Source organism: Phycodurus eques, chromosome 19, assembly GCF_024500275.1.
Source record: "Phycodurus eques isolate BA_2022a chromosome 19, UOR_Pequ_1.1, whole genome shotgun sequence".
NCBI lineage: Eukaryota > Metazoa > Chordata > Actinopteri > Syngnathiformes > Syngnathidae > Phycodurus > Phycodurus eques.
In genome coordinates, this window is record NC_084543.1 from 11565263 (window position 1) to 11587718 (window position 22456).

General features: G+C 41.3%; 1 protein-coding gene and 1 long non-coding RNA gene across 2 annotated transcripts in view; one reads left to right on the forward strand and one right to left on the reverse strand.

The window, feature by feature from the left end:
* The window catches only part of antxr1c (ANTXR cell adhesion molecule 1c), a 36736-nt gene extending 18444 nt beyond the window's left edge, over positions 1–18292 (forward strand). Inside the window, exons 8-18 of the mRNA XM_061705954.1 lie at positions 1588–1668; positions 1876–1936; positions 2952–3050; positions 3155–3224; positions 8342–8420; positions 10216–10311; positions 10484–10522; positions 10616–10714; positions 10797–10961; positions 11964–12044; positions 16374–18292. Coding sequence (XP_061561938.1) covers positions 1588–1668; positions 1876–1936; positions 2952–3050; positions 3155–3224; positions 8342–8420; positions 10216–10311; positions 10484–10522; positions 10616–10714; positions 10797–10961; positions 11964–12044; positions 16374–16625 — 1122 coding nt within the window. The 3' untranslated portion in view covers positions 16626–18292. The remainder of the gene's footprint in view (positions 1–1587; positions 1669–1875; positions 1937–2951; positions 3051–3154; positions 3225–8341; positions 8421–10215; positions 10312–10483; positions 10523–10615; positions 10715–10796; positions 10962–11963; positions 12045–16373) is intronic.
* On the reverse strand, positions 7525–10523 carry LOC133417820 (uncharacterized). The gene is made up of 3 exons (XR_009770403.1): positions 10447–10523; positions 10242–10306; positions 7525–7715 (listed from the first exon to the last, which is right to left on the reverse strand). It is a non-coding gene; the product is annotated as an uncharacterized LOC133417820 (long non-coding RNA).
* Positions 18293–22456: the final 4164 nt, after the last annotated feature.

The window sequence follows — 22456 nt, forward strand, 5'->3', positions numbered from 1 at the left end:
AACCCGGGTCCTCAGAACTGTGAGGCTGACGCTCTAACCAGTCGTCCACCGTGCCGCCCCCGGGTAATCAAACATGAGCAAAACTGTGTGTTTTCTAATTTACTAAATAAAAGTAGGGTTGTGAATTTCAAAATAAGAGCAAGTAAATAAAAAAAGCATCACGTGTTCAAATAAAGTGCTTAACTTCAGAATAATTCTTTGGGGGGGAAAAATACAGATAAAACTTCATGTTTTGATCATACGGGTAGAAGCAAAATCATGCATTGTAAAAATGCATTATACATAGGTAGAAGGCTTTTCCAGAATTTTGAGGTCAACTTTGGGGGTGCGTATTATACATGGGTGTGCATTATACACAAGAAATTACGGTATTATTGTTTGCCATTTACATGCTGAAAAGAAAGAGCAGGGACATTTGTGTTAAGTGTTAAAGCAATAACCAAAAACAATGGCGTATCATTAATGCTGCTCAAGATAAAGCAGTTCGACAGAGGTGTACATTTAGGTTTATTTACCTATTTAAATTCAAAGCACGGTGACCTAGTTTGCATGTCTGCTTGACAGTTCTGAGGTTAGGGGTTCAAATCTCAGCTCAGACACTCCTGTTTGGCGTTTGCATGTTTTCCTCATGCTTTTCTCCAGGTACCTCGAGGGGCTTCCTCCCACATTCCCCCCTCCAAAAAAAAGAAACACGCTTCTTTGGTTAATTAATTTCTCTTTGGTTAATTGTCATAGGTGTGAATGTGAGTTTGAAAGGTTGTTCGTCGATATGTGTCCTACACTTGACTGGCGATCAGTCCAGTGTGTACTTCGCTATTTGCACAAAGTCAGCTGGGATAGGATCTGGCTCACCTGTGACCCTAATAAGGATAAGCGGCATAGAAAATGGATGGATAGATATTGTCGTTACAATCCGCTTGCGTTGGGGCCAAGTGGGACAGTGACACACCACATTCTGGAGATTAGAAGAAAAAAAGCTTGCTGTGTGGTAGAACTTGGCACTCACTTTGTAATGACCATAACCTACAGGACAGGAGTGGAACAGTATTATGAATGAAGACAAATGCTATAGAAAATGGATGGAAGGATGTCAAGTCTAAATCCACATAGAGGCAGGTGAAGGGTAAAATATGGGATTTTATAAAGAAAACACAGGAGGATGAGCAGCTGGTGTGAATGCAGGTAGTTCCTTTACCAAGTGACTGCCAGCTACTGGCCTGGCATGAAAATTTTCACGAGCCATGTGGATTACCACACCAAGAAGCGGAATTGTTTGGACTACATTACAGTAATCATTCTTGGTTTTAACAGGCTGGTTACAAGTAAATTCATTTTTTATGAATCTATATAATTTAAGACGACTGAAATAAATTAACTTTTCGACCATATTCTAATTTATTGAGCTGTACCTGTATATTTGGAAGGTTTACTATTGTGGTTTGGAATGGAGTGTTCCGCAGGGGTTCAGGAATCTGGAATTACAGAATCCAACACATAGTGTCTATTAAGTACTTTCAAAATCATAATTCTTTTTTTTCTTCTTTGCCTCTCCACTTGATGTCTCTCCTTATGGATATACACGTATAGCTGGCGACCATCGCAGACACCATCGAACATGTGTTTCCTGTTTTGGGAGGCTTCCACGCCCTCCGGGGTGTTATCGATTCGGTAAATAAAGTCTTTATTGTACCAAGAAGCAAACAAATGTGTCCTGTAAAATTTCCATTGTGCTGCTGCAGCCTTTAGTGATATGAGGCCATTTGATTTGAATTATGTGGTTTTGAGGTTTGAATTAAATACTGTGTGATCCAAATTGGAACATATAATGTAAATGCTATGCAATGTGAAAATGTTTTTTTTCTTCTTCCAATACAGATCATCAAGAAATCTTGCATTGAGATCCTGGCAGCTGAGCCCTCCAGTGTGTGTGCTGGAGGTGGGGTCTACACACATACACACACACACATGCCAAACGCACAGTTAATGCTGCATTACTGTATGTGAATGACAATCCCAGATGAATATATATATATGAATATCCAGGTCATCAGCTCATATGTAATTGTTATATAGGATCCTCCCAAGAGAAAAAAAGAGGTCATTCACTTTCATGATATTAAAATGCACACATGGATTTGAGGAGCTCGATATGACATGCTCAGAGAAGTGTTGAACTCGTTCATTTGTCTACCTCGTCAGAGCAAGTATAGCGGAATGGCGGTGCGCGTCAACAGTATGCAGCGGCTAATGCTCTGACGAGACGCTATTTTGACTTTTGCTGGTTGTTTAGTTTTGTTTGGATAGATCAGACATTTTTAACAGTAGGGAAGAACTGTTGTACATTAGTAGAAGACACCCAGTCACTGTCATGACTGCCTTCGAACACTCGCGCATGGACTACCTAAGCAGAAAACCAGAGCACCGGGGTCCATGTGGATTAGTACACCAAGCAAGCTCCGGAGAAAGTATCATGGACAGAAAAGGGGTGGTCTGGCCACTTGGTTTAGCTAATAAGGGATCCAAAAAGACCCTCGCTACCCAGCGTGTTTGTTGTGAATGTCAGGTCCCTTTGAAATAAATGGACGAAATTAAGGTTGGACTTGTCAGCACGTTCAACCACAGGGGAAAACTCTGTGAAGTCCAAGCAGGTCGTTCACCTGCTGTGGCACTTACACATCGTGCAGGCGCTTCAGGGCCCGCAAAGCCTGCACAAAACTGAACAAGCACCCTCTTACACCTGAGCCAGAATAACTGCACTGCCAATGTGCAATGTTTTTAATACGGTTATGCATGAATTGAATAAGGCACATAACTGTGATTACGCTTCACTCACAATTAGCTTCATACCGCTCTTACACTAACAACCTGCTTGACATGAACATGGCAGTATTAACTGTTCTATTGTCTTGGCATACTAGTCTCATGTGTCCAAATTGCTGTCATGTAACCAGAGACTTTCCAAGTAGTGGTGAGGGGCAACGGGTTCCTTCATGCCAGGAACATCAACCAGGTGTTGTGCAGCTTTAAAATCAACGACACCATCACAATCAGTAAGTAGACAGTGTTATTCCGCTGTTGTGGATGGGAACTGTAATGCTCTGCAATAAACCTAAAATTCACATTAAAATGAACATTTGCTTGATTTACCTTGTAGACGTGAAGCCTGCAGGTGTAGAAAACACCTTCTTGCTGTGTCCAGCTCCTGTCATCGATGAAGTTGGGAAGTAAGTGGCTTTATTTCAAAAGAAGACTAATTTGGGATTATTTTAATAAATAAATCTAATTGTTAGTGTGTGTGTAAAGGTCACAACAATATATTTGTGTTGGTCAAGGCATACAGCTACAGTTATTATATAAAGTTCATTTATTTAATGTTACTTTTCCATGAGATAGTTACAAACCAAATTCAAGGATGATGTTAAAGGTATTTAAGTGCCAACAGCATTGTGGAGACATTTCACCACACATGACACTCTATAAACTTTTCATGATTGACGCAGTGGCAGAGAAGTCGTAAAATTAAGTGTTTTCCTGCCTCAAACTCGTAGGAGAGAGAATCCCGCTTAAACGCCTCTGTAACTTTCCATGGCTTCATGCATCACCACCTAACCATCTCGCTCCCCATCCTCCTTCATCTCTGCTTCTTGACTTTTGCTGCCACTGTGGCTTCACAACCCACAAATCATCTATCCCTGCCTGCCTGTCCTTCTTTTTTTCCACATTTGTCTGTGTCCCTAAAAAGCGGCTTGTCATTCCATCAGCTTTTCCTGTCTCGCTTGGGGCGATCAAAGCCACGTGACAGTCAGTGGGAGTCGTTCAAACGTGAAGCCATGTGTTGCGTTTGTAAACGTCTCGCTTCACAGCATGGTGGAAAGCCCGCAGGGAGAGCACTTTTGCAACTTCGCAGCACACATGGCCATTAAAAATACTTTTGCATGTCGGAATGTCAGTCACAAAAACTAGAGGCTGGTTTACTTCAGAGAAAGCCGTAATCTTGTCACTTAGTGCAGAATTTTAGGCCATTTAAATGTATCCAGATGGAAATATTTGGAGATGAATCTTGTTTCTCATGTTTCCATAAATGTACATTAAAGACGAGATGGGAGGAGCTTATATTACACCATACTTATTAAGTGTTTTATGAGTTTCCGTAAAGCAGCCTAACTCCTCATCTAAGCATTTTTAAGTGGGGTACGCACATTGATTTTGAACAATTGATTTTTTGTTTTAATGCGAGCGATCCCAAACATGATAAAGCATAGACAATTCCGAATGTGTGCTCTTCCTGCTCTTATACCAGGTGATGTACTCGAGATGACCAACAGATCACACCACACACATAACAATGTCATTCTCATACCAAAACTGACCTGTGAGAGACAACATGGTGCCACAGGGCATCGAGATTGGCAGAATAGCCAAAGAAGTAAGAGTAGTAGAAGAAATACAAGCTAGACTGTTTGCGTCTCTGGTGGTTGCAAACCCTGCTCCTTGTCATTTTTAATGTGGTAAATGATTTGGGAGACCACACACAAGGTTTGTCATGTACAGTCGTTGGTCCTGAACATTTTATGAGCAGATTGAGAAGGAAATACACACAATCAAATAAATTGATCTGGATAATCTTTCAGAGACATCTGATTTTCTATCCCTGCATTTCTAAATGATTTTTAGTCACATGCTATGTTATAATGGTGTCAGCAGTGACAAAATGCAACAAAAAAAACAAATAAACACATTTGTTTACATTTCCTATAGCATTTGATGTTTCAAATCAAGAGCTTTAATGTCTGATCATTTGCAGGCAAAGTTGATCAGCAATGAAAAAGATCAGTTTATTTAATGACACACTACTAAATGTATTAGATTGGAGGGGGGGGGGGGTGTTCTTAATGAGACTACAAACATTATTAAGGCCTCAATATAACTAAATGATAGCATATCGTTGTTATTAGGAAGCACACATTTCATATCAGACCAGAAATAAAGTATACTTGAACAATGACTCACCTAATTATACTCATTGAAGTGAATATAGACACGCTTTTTACAAGATCAAGGTCTAATTAGAAAAACAATGCAACATATTGTGTAGTGGGGGGAGCGGCTGGAAGGGTGGATGAGACCAGCTGAGACAGTTATTTGTTAAGGTGCACGAGTACCATGCACAACAATATCCAAACTAAATATAGTAAGTCCAAGCTAGAATCTGATATAAAAACATATATGGTTAAGTGATTCACAATTGGGCGGCACAGGTTGACGACTGGTTAGAGCGTCAGCCTCACAGTTCTGAGGACCCGGGTTCAATCCCCGGCCCCGCCTGTGTGGAGTTCGCATGTTCTCCCCGCGGCTGCGTGGGTTTTCTCTGAGCACTCCGATTTCTTCCCACATCCCAAAAACATGCATGAATTGGAGACTCTAAATTGCTAGTAGGTGTGCATGTGAGTGCGAATGGTTGTATGTGCCCTGCGATTGGCTGGCAACCAGTTCAGGGTGTACCCCGCCTACTGCCCGATGATAGCTGGGATAGGCTCCAGCACGCCCTGCGACCCTAGTGAGGAGAAGCGGCTCAGAAAATGGATGGATGGATGGATTCACAATTGGAAAGTAGTCCAATTCCCCCATTCTCACCTATCGGTGTATTCTTGTGCTAGATTCTGGAAAAGAATCTAGCACAAAAAAAGATTCTGCACAACCATCCTGCTCCTTCTAAGGCACCACGTTAGCACAGGAGTAGTTAAGGCTATGGGCTCCTTGTCGGCCTGACGCTGTAGAAAGCAGTGTGATGAACTTCTTAAGATGATTCAGAGAAAGGTCAGGATTGCACCTAGCAGTGATGGAAGTTATGAAAATGATTAGATGGACGTTACCTTTCGCTTGTAAGTGTCTTCTGACTGGACTCCCCAAAAAGAGCATTAAACAGCTGTAGCTCATTCAGAATGCTGCATCTCGGGTTCTGACCAGAACAAAGAGGTCAGAGCATATTAATTCAATTCGAAAGTCTTTACACTGGCTTCCGGTCAGCTTTAGAATAGATGTTAAAGTTCTGCTACTGGTTTATAAATCACTAAACGGTTTAGGTCCCAAATACATGAAAGAAATGCTCCTGGAATATAAACCCAGTAAGGGCTCTGAGATCGACAGACTCAGGTCAAATAGTGGAGCACAGAGTCCAAAGCAAACACGACGAAGCAGCATTTAGCTATTATGCTGCACATAATTGGAATAAGTTGCCGAAATAAGTGACGTTAGCCCCAAGTGTGCATGTTTTTTAAGTCCAGGTTCAAAACTCTTCTTTTTTCCAATGCTTTTTGGAGCATTTCTATTTTTAATTCTATTTCTTGCACTGCACACTGTTTGAATTGTATTTTTTTCTCTTTGTTTTAAATGTTTATATGCTGTTTTTTCTTTGTTTTTAAATGCTTTTAATCATGTAAAGCAGATTGAGTTACCATGTGCATGAAATGCGCTATATAAATAAATTTGCTTTGCTTTGCTTTTCTTTGCTTTGCTTTAGATAAATTGCAGTTTGAGTCACAATGGAATTGTTGCCCTCCCACCCCAAATTGCAAGTGGGAGAGTCAATTTCTAACTTCCAATGCCACATCACATTAACTAAAAGAGTGACTGAACAAATGATACCGTATGATTGTCACTATTAAATATGAAATACAAATAAAATACATTTTCTCTTTTCGCCGAGTGCAGAGATAACTGTTTCCCTTTACCTCAGTATCAAACATGGAACGGTCTCCTTTCTTAAACCATTAAGTGACATGCTGATTTTTGTCTCTGTTGTTTGAGGAATTTACCATTGATTTTTGCTTAAAATAATTTACAATAGAGTCACTGACGGTGTTAAATCACTGGACTTCGGTTCAGACGGTGTGAGTTCAGTTCCTACTCAGTGGCGGTGTGAATCAGTGTGAATGGTTGTTTGTCTTTATAGGTGCCATGTGATTGATTGGCAACCAGTCCAGGGTGTAGTCCACCTTTGAACCAAACTCAGCTGGGATAGGCTCCATCTCAATCGTGACCCTGAACAGGATAGGCAGTAATGAGAATGAAACGATGGATGGATGGGATTCACAATGGTACACTTTTGTCATGTTTGGTCATCCTCCATGAAGCTGAAAGTGGCCTGTTAAAATATAACTCGACAAAAAAGTTTGAAAAATGGTTCAACTTTGGAGGAGGTCTACACTGCAGTGGGAGCTATTCTCATTTGCCTTTAGGTTGACGTACTGCACTTTCATTTTATCACAGACAGTATGTTGCTGATGACAATCAGTATATGTGAGGTGAATAACCATACCACATCTGGAAAAAGTCAACCCCCTCACATACATTATATTGTGCATCAAACATAACATAATATTTTAATGTTCACGTATTGTAGTTTAATGACAATGTGAACAATGTGCGCATGGTTTTGTTCATGAACGGCACCCACTAACCATTCCCTTATCTTCCCCTTTTCTTAAAGCCAGACAGTCTTTGTGTCGCAATGTTATAGCAGGTTTATCAGTTGTGCGGCCTGTTTTCCATCTGCCAGACCTCTTTCACACTCACCTGGTTCTGTCAGTACAGTACAAGTGGGCGGCTTGGGGTGGGGGTTGCCAAAAGCGTGCCTTTCATCCATATGTTTTTAGGAACTCACTGCAAACGGGTCACCAGAGGTCACTAGGATTTCGCAGAATTGTTTTTCCACCCTAGCAGAAAAAAGGAATTAGTCCATCAAAATGGTTTAGTAGACTTGTAGATTTAAAAAAAAAAAAAAAAAAAAAAAACATGGAGCTTACAATAGATGATCCTTAAAAACAGGGATCCAAAGGAAAGAATCTTAACCATATAAATTTTTCTTTAACTATTTGGGTTTCTATTTTAATGCACCTAATCTTTTAGTGCAAATCTCTTGGAAAAAGCGTTAAGTAGTTTGTATTGGCAAACATTTTCTTTCTCTCTCTTTTGCACATGTTGGTGTCTTCAACTAGCTCAGTTGTAACTGGGGGGGGGGGGGGGGGGGGGGGGGGGGACCTCAGTGATAGCTGCTTCATGCTGAGAGTAGTTTGGAGACTGTAAGCACTTTTGTTTTAATTGTCGAATGTTACCTTTTTTTTGTCTGACTCGTGTTTTGTTGTGAATGGCTATAGGCTAGGTTGACTTTATATACATACATAATACATCAACACCATCAGACGTTACAATGACGCAATTTGGTACCAAGATGACCAAAATGACTCCATTCGCATATGCGTCAAAATAAATAAAAACGTGCTCAGCGTTGACCCGTGATGTTCCATCCCTAAATTAAGTTGTCATTGTTGTTTTGTTTCAGGGTGATTTATCTTCAAGTGAGCATGAATGACGGTCTGTCTTTCATCAGCAGTAATGTGCATATAACCACCACAGAGTGTGTAAGTGGCAGCTTCTTTTTAACATAAATTTGTCTTAAGAGGGGTTTTAAAATCTTTATTTATAGCATGTGGTTTCTCGTCGTGTTTGTGCCCTCATCAACTGTAGCCACATGTCAGCCAAGTGTTTCGGTTTGCTACTCATTATCTGGTTTGTATTTCCACCATAGAAAGGATTGATCACCGTGTCTGCTGATTAAATACAGTAACCTTCCATTGAATTAAACAAAAGCAACACAAAATACTAAACAAAAGACAACGATGGAGGGCATTTATTGCCGCAGAGAAGGACTTAACCAATCAACACACTGCAAAAGTTTAATCATCAAGCTCTACCCTTGAGATACTGTAGCAGTACCTCAACGTGTTGAATATTGTATGTATAAATGTACATCTATGAAAACAAAACACCGCATTTGCACATTACTTTGACCTTTAAATAGCAGTCTCAAAATCTTTTTGAAGGTACACACTGTCTTCTAATAATGAGAATAACATCCTTGCCACAGCAACCCTAAATCACCCACTTCATAATATTTGTGGACCAACATGGATGGAGGTAACAAGGTCATGAGATTTTGTAATTCTGTTGTGCGAAAGCAGTGGAGTCATATTGCGCCACTGCGTCATGCATGTGGCAACTAATCAACAAATTTCATGGAACTCACAGACGTACTATTTGACTTCTAGGAAACAGTTAATCAGTCCCTGCCGATGTCTGACTCTATGACGGCGTTACCACTGATTTCTGATAAACAACCCGTGTCTTTGCCCGCAAGAGGCCTAGGTTTAAGTCGACCCACATCTGATCCTCATCTGTGGTTTGTAATGGGAACCATATTTGGCCCGTGGATATTTAGCGCAAAGTTACTGATGGATTCGCTCTGGGATCTCCCATCTTACATCAACAACTGTCATTGAAGGGTGGGGGGAAGAAACACGAGAAAGACCAATGGAAGCCTAAAGGCAGCCTTTCTATTACTGAAACATCTTTAAAATTGTTTGTTGACCCCAGCTATGATTACACCTTCATCACAATTCTTTCCCAATTAGTTTCAATATTCAACTGCCTCCAGGGCAATTGTTACTCTTGATTTTGTAGCGCTATTGTACAAGATTTTTTTCCAGACTCAAGTCCAGCGGCTACGTCTGGATGTCATCTCAATTCACCCTTTCACATGTCCATAGCACATGCAGCTCAGTTCTTTAAGGGGAGAGTAAAGTTTCTAGTTGTTTCCTGCCAGGTTCTGGGTTAGTCCCTAACAACTCTGCAATTATTGAATCCCAACTTCTTCACAGTTATTTTTTTTCTTTTCACTGTAGCTTTAAGGTTACAATGGCTTGTCATTAGGCTGATGCCTTTGATACTGCTCTTGTACCCTTAAATTTTGACTTTTGACCCTTGGGAATTAACCTGCACCTTTTTCGTGCTGGTACATTTTGGTCCTGGAAAGGATACAAACAGTTGGTTGGCTGGTGTCTGTTTTACCAACCTGAACAGAATAAGCAGTATAGAAGATGGATGGAGTGGGAGGCGTAGACATCTGAATAGAAATTGACCTAATGTACTCATCCTCGTCCTACTCACACATCATGAACTTTCTGGAAAAGAACCAGCTTTATTTATGTACTGAGATAAAAGCAGTCCAACTGATTTGGATTCTTTTATAGTGCTACTCTGGATAAAGTCGTAGATTAGATCATGTCTGCAAGTTGTCTTGCTTTCTTCAACTGACCTCTCTTTGTAGTTTTTTTTGTTTCTTTTTTTATGCCAATGCTATATATGTGTCTTCCACAGTTTGATGGCACCATTCTTCTCATCACCTTGCTGGTGTTGTTTCTCCTACTGGCCCTGCTGCTCATGTGGTGGTTCTGGCCTCTCTGCTGCACTGTGGTAAGACCATGAAAAGCAAAAATTTGTCTAAAACCTACAGGAACATAAGAGCTCTCCAAAACCCTCTAGGAGCTCAAAGGGAGGCAGTGTTGTGATTAATGTGGTTGTGAAAAGCATAACAAATTTTGTTTTTACCTCTTATGAACATGTTATATTTGTGCTGCTCTTCCAGGTGATCAAAGAACCTCCTCCTCCACCACCTCCTGAGCCTGTAAGTTGAAAAACACCACTCAATTGCAAACAGTCGGGGGAACAAATTTCAAATGCAGTAGCCTCACACCTTAGAACTTTTTGCCTCTTATAGGAGTCAGATGATGAAGATGGTCAGCCAAAGAAGAAGTGGCCCACTGTAGATGCCTCATATTATGGAGGGAGAGGAATTGGAGGGATCAAGAGGATGGAGGTAATATATATATGACTGACAGGTGATAAATAAAGCAGTAAGCCAAACAATAAATGCTGTAATTCACACTTGTGTCTTAAAGGTGCGTTGGGGTGGAAAGGGCTCCACCGAGGAGGGGGCAAAGCTGGAAAAGCCGAAAAATGCGGTGGTGAAAATGCCAGAACAGGAATATGAACCCTTTGAGCCGAAACCCAAGAAATCTCCCAAGAAGCCACCTCAGAACCGAAAGTGGTACACACCCATCCGGGTAAAGAAGCCTTCACTGTCCACAACTGTGCTTTTATTCATACTGCTCATACATACAGTACAATAGCCTAAGGAGATTTTCATCGGAAGGAAGTTCAAAAGGGATCCAGTGTAGTCAGCATAAGAAATAATCTAATAATTTAAAAGTATTGTGTTTAAGTGTTTGACCATAAAATCCTTCATACTGTATAGGTTTGCTTTCCACAAACAAAATAACAGCTTACAAACCCATCATGTTCCAGCTTGTTCACTGCATTTCATTTGCCTTTGCAAGTGAGTTTCAACTGACTGAGTGTGGCTGAAATATCTCGACAGTCAGACAGGCCCAATCCCTTCATGATTAAAGTTGTGATGTTTTCCTAAAACATGGGAGAAGACGTGGGCCTCCTCTGATATATCCGAAGAAATGTACAAATATACAACCACTCCAAACACTGTAGCATTATTAGACCTGGCGTCAGTAGTATTTGTGTTTTTAGCGTGCGAAATAAACTATGTCACAACACTGGCCATTCATAAGGGAAGCTGTGCTTACTGTTATCTGTACACATCGCCAGTGGAACTGTACAGTCTATGTATTTCTACATGACTTCTGCACTGCTCCGATTAATGGTGAAAGTTGACTCACAGTCAGCGGTCGGAAAAAGGCCAGTCACTATGCATGCTGACTGGACTCACCTTATATAAGAAAAGAACATTTCCCACTGCACTTACATTTAAATACAGTTTCAAGATGTATCCTTATAGTGTAAAATGGAATATTATTCGCATCAAAGAAATTTATTTTGATGATACCAACATTCAGAGTAAAAATCTTTACCACAGCACCGGCAGAAATGACATCTGTAAAGGCAAATTGTATGGTGAAGGAAAAAAATAAAGAGACGTGTCGCTGTATGCAAGGCGGAACAGTCTGGAACCAAAGCTGCTAAATATTTCAGCACTCTCTTGAACAATGTGATGATTCTAGTTGCTAACTGCCCATCTCCTCTGTCTTATTCAGGGTAAACTGGATGCTATCTGGGCGCTGTTTCGTCGCGGTTACGACCAGGTCTCTTTGATGAGGCCCCAGCCCGGAGATCATGTAGGTAGCCAATGGAACCACTGTGCGTGATTCTCCCTCCTGCTGGCTTTTTTGTTTTTGCTCTCGAGGTGACTTAAAGCCTTTGTGTAGTGACACTACAACAAAAGTGGTGTCAAGAGCTTTGTTTCCAAAAGTTAATAAAACTACCCTTCCACATGTCAACACCAAAGATTCAATGTCAATCCTCAAAGAAGTATTCCAATAAGTCAGGTTTGAGTGATTTACATCGCAGTTTGTGTGTAGAAGGATGGTCCAAATGATGTAAATAATGTAAAGCTTTGACGAAACAGCGGTTGACTCGGTAAGAACAAGCCATTCCGTGGCGACATTAGTGCCCGCTTTTGCGCCACTATTTACTTGAAGCATGCCATGTTTTGGACTGTTATTTGGCAAGCGAGTTTTCCCAAATAAAGCTCAGGTAACACGTCTTCAAATCGAAGGATTACATTAAAAAAATGCTTGCTTCCTCTCCGCATGAACTATAGCATTCCAGTGCCTGGAAATAAGCTCGCCTGGAGATATTTCTGAGGGTTCATTGCAAACCGCATGTGACTTTAGTGGAAAAATGGCATGATTTCTTCTTAAAGGCAAACGTTGCGTCATGCCCAGCCAATGCGAGTCACCCAGTAGAGATGCAACGATGACGGAAATCAAATCTTTTTTTAAGCCTGCCATGTTGCAAGATGATGGCGACTTTGAGTCTCTGAGGGCAAAAAGAGCTGTACATGTTTGCCATGCCAAGAAAACACTCTTAAACGAGGAATTCCTGTTAAAAGAATTATTGGAACATTTTCTGCAAAGAGAGGCATGATTTTAACTGATCCTTGGACCACGGCCTGATGGCTGGGAGGGACAAATTAAGATTATAGCAGAGTAGATACAAGATAATGATAGTATAAAAAAGTGCTAAAAAGCCTGAGGGATGAAAGGAAAAGAAAAAGGTGAATCATATTTGACAATAAAGTTGAATTATAAAGTTTCATGTGAACTATTGTGAACGATCAAACATTTAACTTTGTCATTGTTGAAGAAATATTTACACAGATCTTATCTTATTTCTAATACAAAGACCCGGGGCTTTGAAAAGAAACCATGTGGCTTCTCTGTGAATTGCCTCTATCGAGCTACAACGATGACACCGCGCCAGCACTCACAAAGGCGCTGAAGCCAATTTCTGGTGCGTAATGTGAGCCAGGTGTTGAAATTAAGGAGTCGACTTGAGAGAGACATCAGCCAGCAGGAGTGAATGAGATGGGCAGAGGAAGGGAGACGGGATGAGTAACTGGTCCTTTTTGAGGCTGCAGACAAACTCGGATTTAAAAAATTAAATAAAACAGGTTTTTGAGGAATGTTTTTTTTTTTTCACACACTAAGGCGTGTGGTCAAAACTGAAGTAGAACCTAGCTAGGAACACATCACAATCACAGTCTGTGGCTCGGCCAGATTTGGTTGTTGACCACATAACGCAAGGATTTGTGATCGGAAATATTGAACAGGTTTAACACTTACGATAGTCGGCCCTGAGCTGATCAGAGCGCAAAAATCACTCTTAATACCCCACACACCCCACAGGATAATCTTTTGGAAACATCTGATAATCAGGCCTTTGCTGAGTTTGATCAGAAGGTGGGGATGCTTAAATTCAGCCCGATTATCAGTGTGTGTGTGTGTGTGTGTGTGTGTGTGTACCCCACTTTTATGTGTCAAAGAGATCACGGTCCTCAGTCAGAAAAGGGTGGCGTGCCCTCTCCAGGTCGGGGATGAGATCATGCCCCAAGTGGAGGAGTTCAAGTATCTTGGGGTCTTGTTCACGAGTGAGGGAAGAATGGAACAGGAGATCGACAGGCGGATCGGTGCAGCGTCTGCAGGGATGCGGACTTTGTATCGGTCCGTTGTGGTAAAGAAGGAGCTAAGCCGAAAGGCGAAGCTCTCAATTTACCGGTCGATCTACGTTCCTACCCTCACCTATGGTCACGAGCTGTGGGTCGTGACCTAAAGAACAAGATCCCGGATACAAGCGACCGAAATTAGTTTCCTCCGCAGGGTGTCCGGGCTCTCCCTTAGAGATAGCTCGGTCATCTGGGAGGATCTCAGAGTAGAGTCGCTGCTCCTCCACATCAAGAGGAGCCAGATGAGGTGGCTGGGGCTTCTGATTCGGATGCCTCCCGGACGCCTCCCCGGTGAGGTGTTCCGGGCACGTCCCACCGGGAGGAGACCCCGGGGACGACCCAGGACACGCTGGAGAGACCACGTCCTTCGGCTGGCCTGGGAACGCCTCGGGATCCCCCCGGAAGAGCTGGATGAAGTGGCTGGGGAGAGGGAAGTCTGGGCGTCCCTGCTAAAGCTACTGCCCCCCGCGACCCGACCTCAGATAAGCGGTAGAAAATGGATGGATGGCACCAAGCAGGCATAATCTAGAAAAAAAGACGCACAAAACAACAAAACTATCCAACTAAGTGGAGACCTCTGTAAAGACTGGCTTTAAATTCTTGGACAATTGTATGCTTCCGACTTTGTGACAACAGTTTGGGGGCAGGTCCTTTCTGTTTGAGTCAGACCTTTGCCCACTGCAGAAAGCAAGATACATAAAGAACTCTGACCTCTGAAATGAACTTGTAAGCCACTCTCAGGTCAAAAATCATATAATTTCTTCCATTTTCAGTAACCCTATTTTTCAATAAAAACTCATTCAAATTACAAGTCCAGTATAATAGACCACTTTAGCTGTGAATGAGGTGTTATGTGCCAAGCTCCTTGTCTAGAACATGTTAATATGTATGGTTACATGTTGGACTGGTTAAGTTACATGTAGGTCTTGAGGATTAAGCGCACGTTTTCTCCGCTCTTTAATGCAACAAACTCAGTAACCTCTGCTCCAAACCACATCAAGTATGTTGACGTCAGAGCGTGCGTGAGGTCGAGCTCCACACACAAAAGACAACTACACACAGTCAAACACGGTCAAACGTTACTTTTGTTGTGAGTTCCTGTGCACATTTTATTCACTTAACACAAGTCTCCCCTGGGGGCATTTAGCTCTCTAAAGGGTAAATGAGCTAATGCCAATAGCACACAACCGCCAGCACTGTCTCCACTCATTGACTGACCATATGTCTCACCCACACACACACACAAACACACACACACACACACAACACACATGGACTACATCATCTTATGAACAGACAGAAGGAGGGGGGAAGGGGTCAACTTACATTAAACCTACATTAAATAGTCAAAATAATCACACACAAAAGAAACACAAACTCAAACTACAGTGTCCCACATACCTTCACAATTCCCAATGTAGTTTATTTCATTTTAAACAAATGGAAAAAACAACTAACAATACAAGTTAATGTCAAACATGAAACTTGCGCAGAAAAACAACAGCTTACTTTTTTGACAACTTGGTTCAAACATTTGCCATTTTTTATTTTACCAAAGGAGGCTGTTTTGCATTATAGATTTCTCAAAGCACATCAGCAAGACGTTTTCGTAACGAGGTCAGAAAATCTGTTAGTATAAACAACATCGACTAGTGTCATATTAAAACCCTTGATGAGGGATTTCACGATTTGTAGCTCATTTGCTAACATGTCCCCATAAGATGACAAAAATGTCAATAATCGTGTTTTTGCTTGAAATTGAATCACATCAGCGCAAAGTTTACTACCAAAAAAGTCCAAATCTATGAGCAATAAACCACATCGACTAATATGTCCTATTAAAGCCCTTGATGCTAAATTTCCAGATGTGTAACTCATTTACCAACATGCCCTCATAACAAAAATGACAACAAACGTGTTTTTGCTTGAAAGTAAATCGCATTTCGGCACAATGTTCACCAGGAGCATAGTCAAAAATCTATTTGCAACAAACCACATTGACTATCGTGTCAAATGAAAGTCCTTGGTGCGAGATTTACAGACCTGTAACTTATTTGCCAACAAGTATGAATAAAAAAATAACAACAAACGTGTTTTTGCTTGAATCACATTTCAGCACAAATTTCACTAGTAAAAAAGTTAAAAATGTATTTGCGACAAACCACATCAACTAATATGTCATATTAAAGGCCTTGATGAGGGCTTTCCAGATTAATATCTACTTGTCCTCATACGAATGTTTTTGCTCTGAAATGTGTCTGCAAAAACACTAGTTTCGTAATACCTTGAATCCTTAATTACCTTCACAGGATGAATAAAGTACACATCTATTTCTCTCACGATTGCAAATACAGTTTGTTTCCATCAATGGAATTCTCTCAGATGCTCATGTTTTATGTCTAGTAGTTTTCTTGAAGAAAGTGTCTTTGTTCAACTTCAGGGTCGTTGCATCAACTTCACAAGGGTGAAAGAGGGGGCCCAACCGGCCAGGTCGGCACCACGCACCCCAATCCATACGCCCTCACCGCCACCACCCAACTACCGCCACGTCCCAGAGTCCCCCACCGCCTCCAGCCCTCCATCCAGAGCACCGCCCGTGGTCCAGCTACCACCAGGACCCCCGCCATCCCGCATGCCCCCCGGGCTTCCCTGCCCACCGCCGTCGCGTCCACTGCCCAGCCTGCGACAATGAATGGCCCAGGTAACATCCCCCACACCTTCACCCAGCCCCGCCCCTCTCATGGACCCACTTTGACTTCACTGACTGACCACTGTTGACCAGCTCCATCAGTCTAAAGTCAGTCCTCCAGCCTCGGATTCTTCTGCTAGTCGCCAAACAACACCAGCGTGCTCAATTATTCATTCATTTCGCTTCATTGTATGGGAAAGACTGTCAAATCAAACCGCCAAGAATTTTTCACAAATTTCACAGAATGTTTTGCATACGATTTGATGATTTGCCAAGCAGTTTAACTTGATGTTCTATCTCATACAAAGTGAACGGGGCGATGCAGAGAACCCTTTAATGGGATGATTGTTGCAGGACAGCAAAACCTTTTGGGACCAAAGTCAACAGAAGCAATAAATACGATTTATTGGATGTTTTTTTTTTTTAATCAACTACTGAGTTATGCCTTTGCCATCGAGAATAAAAGTGAATAGGGTTTAGAATCTGGGTAATTTTTTTTTTTTTTTTTTTTTTTTTCCAGAATCAATTTGGTTGAGTTCCAGAGATGATTAGCTAAAATGTTGGTGCTATTTTTTGTCAACATGTTATATTTGTGTTAGGCAACAACATGCTAAACCAGCCATTTTTTAATTCAGGAAAAGTCCTTTTAAAAGCCATGCATTTTTGTAATAGGCGATGACAGGGAAGTGTACAGAAGGATTTTTTAAGGTGTGTTTTTACATTATATTTTCATTATGTGTTTTTCTCTTTGAGGCTTTGGATTTTGTCCTAATAACATGTGGTTTGATTTACAACACAGCAATATGTATTTTCTTGGGCTATTTTTGTTAAGTTGTTTTATATCTGCGCACATAGACTGCTGGAACACAGTACGCCATTTTTGTAAGCATATATGGAATTGAAAACTCATGAATTCCAGCTGCCATAAATCAGGTTAATGACTCTCCTTATGTTTTCTTGTTTTGTTTTTTTCTAACTCAGTCCTGATTCTCTACTTTTGTATTATGTTTTTGTCTAGTTTTTGTTTTTGTTTTGTTTTTTATCAGTGGTCACATTGCAACTGCAGGGCAGTTCACAGAACATCTAATTTATTTCCCGAGAGAAACAGAGGAGAGTACTTGAATAATTGACAAGGTGTCCAACCACCGACAGGAAGACTCAGAGTGTCTACAACCAGCTTGCCAGTCAGACGAGGCCTACCAGCTTTTTACTTAAAACCTCTGCATCTTCAAACAGATCTTTATCATATTTGAATCAGGTGAAGTATGCACTCGCAGGCCACAAGTATTATTGGAGTTTACGTATTGGATCTCATTATGTTGTTGTACCTATGAAGTGTCCAGTGAGTGTTTTATGGAAATATTATGGAAATATTTTGGCTGCAAGGTATAAAAGAGGGGTTGAAAAAAAGCTGGTATGCCTTTACTATGCAGTACCTTATGGATTTTGCTTTTGTTCATTTTTCTTTGTTTGTTTCTGTCGCTTTTTTACTTAATTCTGTTATGCCATGTATCAGTGGTGTTACAAAATACATTAGAAATCAATCAATCGTTGCTTTAAATCTCTTTGCTGAAGCAAATGTTATGCCTTTTTCCTTGCTGTTTTCTCACCCCAAATTACATGAATTTTAATTAAAATGCCTTATTAAAGAGCTTATATCACTCTATCAATTACAAACCATCATTCTTTATTGACTATAATATTAACAACTTGTCTTCTACTGTGTGTAATCATTGTTATCTTTAAGGTGATTTTGAATGCACTTGATGACTTTGTAAATATAATTACAAAAATAACAATAAAAAAACATTACGTTTACATTTGTGGCCATATCTCACAGAGATTGGTGGGATTCAAACTCTCGGGAGTGCCTAAAACAAGGTGAACCTAAAGCAGTTGCGGCCTTTTGTAAGTGTTCCCCAATGCAGGAATTCCATGACGGGGAACAATTGCAGTGGCTTACATGTGGGTACATAACATTCCTTAGAGACCTGTTATGCTAATCAGTGTTTTTACATGTGCAGTATTTAAAAAAAAAAGCAGTGCTGAAGCAAATATGAAAGACTTATATGATTTCTGTACTGGTTTGATCTTTTGAATTCTATCAATAAAGGTTGACTTCCAAGCTTCTATAAGACCATTTCTATTTTATATTGTACGTATGCTAAAACAACCATTTTTTTGATTCCACCCCAGCAGGTTTGCAGTGAATAACGGTCCTATTCACAGTAAGCCCAAATACTGCCCCCCACACACAAACACTGTATACTGTAGCGCTGCTACATACTTCAACTACTTTGCATGTTGTCCCCACGCTTACATGGATTTTCAACAAGGTAAATAGATGTATGGCGTGAGTAATGTACTAAACATGTAGACTGAACCAATGAAGTGTGAGTGACATAATCAATGAATCACTGGTGATATATTTATCTTTTTAGTTTGGAGTTCCTATAGTGTTCTGCCATAGCAGGAATAACAAATGTGTTTAGTATGTGTTTCTCGTACAATATTCTCCACTGGCAGATCCAGCTAAATACTTTCTGTGGAGTCTGTGTTTTTCCCCTCCACATGCTGAGGAAAGTGGGTTGAAGGATGTTTAAATGCATGGACTCTAGCCAAAACATGAGGATGGAGAAACTGAAGAGGGATAATTTGCTCTTTGTGTCTAATTTCATTGATGACATGTTTACGGCTGCTTGGTTTTCCCTCTCCTGCTCTTTTTCTCATCCTTTCTTTCTTAGTGACCCAGACAAATGAAGGACTTGGGAATGCGCTGATGTTTCATCTCGGTCTCCCGTTACCTCCAGACTGAAACTCACTGACCTGACACAAAAACATCATCCAGAGAGATTGGTATGATGCCTCATTGTTGCCTGGATTTTCCCGGTAACTATGGCGACTGCAGTACATGCCAAAACATTCGCTGTCTCTTCACCACATTGTACTGCTGCAACGGAGAAACCAGCACAATTTCAACTGGATATCACTGTTTAACTTTCGTTTACAACTAAAGTGTTTATTCACACCCCTGCTATACTGTGGCTCAGGGGTGAAAATTGGCATGTGGGAAGTGTTGCAGGGTTGCAGAGGAAGCAGGGTAACCCCATTTCCCCCCCCCCCCCCCCCCCCCTTTTATGCTTGCAATTCTTTTGCATATGTTCAAGTACGTTGGCAAGGTTTAAAACGTCTGGGAGTGTTTAAACTGAAAAAATAAATAATAATAATTAAAAAGGCTTTTTATGGTCTCTCAATATTGCAGTTTTTCACCTATAGTGGGTGAGTCCCCCACGATGTACGGGAGGCCACTGTACTTCAACTTAATTGTTTTATTATTCTTTGTAATTGCCTATAGATGCCACAAAATGGCAACAAAAACTACTAATGTCTAAATGAAACTCCCTAACTCACATCAACTTACATCCTTGACACCAAGATGCCACCAGATGGCGCCAAAGCTAGTTGTTACTTTGGCCTGAGCACAAAAACAGCAAAGAATAGTTTTTTGGCAAACAACGAAGAACAGGTTACAAAACGAAATCTGCGAATAGGCGAATTTGGGAATGCCGAACTGCGGAGTTTCACTGTATTATGATGGGGTGCAACTACACTAGTAAGCACAATGTTAAATACAGGATGTCTCCCAGTGTCAATCATTGGTCCCCCAACCTTTTAGAAAGAACCTTCTCTGCTCTTATCTGCTGGGAGCTCCATGGAATTACAGTGGTGTGATGCAAACGTGGCACATACATACACACACACACACACACACACACACACCTCCTCCCTTGCCCTGCTTTCCTGCCAAGGCAACCAGACAGGCCCTGGGGGCAACATGTGTGGCAAAGAATCTGCTCCCCACCCCCGCAGTCACCGTTTCCCTCCCCTCACATCTGTAACAGAGCCCCCCTTCTACCAGTGGTGAAGTGTGTTATATCTTCTAACTAGTCCTGACACCGGCCCACCACTTGACAACAAAGACCTATGGCATCATTATGAAGGGGCAGCACATCTGGCTCACATTCGAGAGGTTCTGGGTCCGAATCTCGGCTCTCCTGCGTTGAGTTTGCATGCTCTCTCTTGTGATTCTGTGGATTTTGTGGTAAACAAACAATTCTTCATCATTTGGTGTGACAGTGAAAACGAATGGTTGTTCGTCTATATGTTCTTCGGATTAACTGGCAACCATTCCAAAGGGATAGGCGCCATTTGACCCACGACCCTTAATAAGGACAAGTGCTAAAGAAAAAGGATGGATGGCAACGTGTGCAGAGGTCCTTTAACAGTCTTAATTGGAATAACGTATGCTGCATGTTGTGCTGCCAAACACAACACAATAACTCTCCAGGCTGCTTTTAATTTGACCCAGACTGCGCCCAATAAACAACACGAAGAAGACTATTACTACCATGAAAAACCCTTACCAGGAAAAGGGATAAACTGATCACACACACGCACGCACGCACGCACACGTGCAAACACAGACTTGGACTCATTTTGCAGGAAACTATGGAAGTAAAAAAAAGTTTGCAAGTTTGGAAGTTTGCAGGAAACTATGGAAGTAAAGTCCTGCTTTCGGGAAAGAGAGGACGCTGGCATGGACAGATAGATGGACAAAGATACATGATTTGTGAAGTGAAATTGGATACTTTCCCGTGGGAAACCTTTTGTAAAGAACTCTCACAGCACGGTTAAGTGCGGCGGCACAGTGGTTGTGAATCACTGATGTCGACAAGGTTAGAGACGATAGCACCGGAACTGATCACACTGTATGTATCATAGGAATCAAATCGTTACAGATTTTCTTTCGCTTTCCTAGAAAAAAACTTTTATGGCTGTTTTATGCACCAGCAGCAGGAGTTCAGGAAGCGATTCCTGCGTCTTTCCATTTTAGTGGTTCTACTAAGACGTCACTATGCTGCTTTTCCATCCATCCATCCATTTTCTGAGCCGCTTCTCGTCACTAGGGTCGCGGGCGTGCTGGAGCCAATCCCAGCTGTCATCGGGCAGGAGGCGGGGTACACCCTGAACTGGTTGCCAGCCAATCGCAGGGCACATAGAAACAAACAACCATTCGCACTCACAGTCATGCCTACGGGCAATTTAGAGTCTCCAATTAATGCCTGTTTTTGGGATGTGGGAGGAAACCGGAGTGCCCGGAGAAAACCCACGCAGGCACGGGGAGAACATGTAAACTCCACACAGGCGGGGCCGGGGATTGAATCCGGGTCCTCAGAACTGTGAGGCTGACGAGCGTCAGCACAAATTGTCATTTTCCTCTGCCGTGCCCTGGCGTGCGGCTTGGACGGAGCCTTATGTAGGCCACTTTTATGAAGATGCATGTGTTTTTCCATCAAGAATGTGCACTGAGTGCCTCTCTTCTGTCATAAGCGTATGATTTAAATGGAGTGTAGTGAAGAAAAGAAGCTAATGCAGTTTGGCTGACTGACAATATTAAATTAAGAGAAATATGGAGTTTAATTTACAGGTTTAACAAGCTGGCAGAAAAACTTTAACAAAGCACAGACAAGAGGAAAAAGTGTTCAAGAAATAACGAACAGATACATTAAAGTTTTGTCACAATTTACTGGTGTACTCTTCAACTGTGGTCTCATTTTGATTGACTGATGATTGACTTCTTTGTGTCTAAAAAAAAAACAAAACCTTACTCCACTTACTCCGATACAGGAGCCGTATTCAAAATTATGTATTTTTCTTTAGATGGACGCTGTCAAAGAGGTAAAGATTGAACAATATCTTTATAGTATTGTATAGTTGTTGAAGTGCTGTATAACTGCACTCATACTGAGATGTGTTAATTATACTGTATTTAT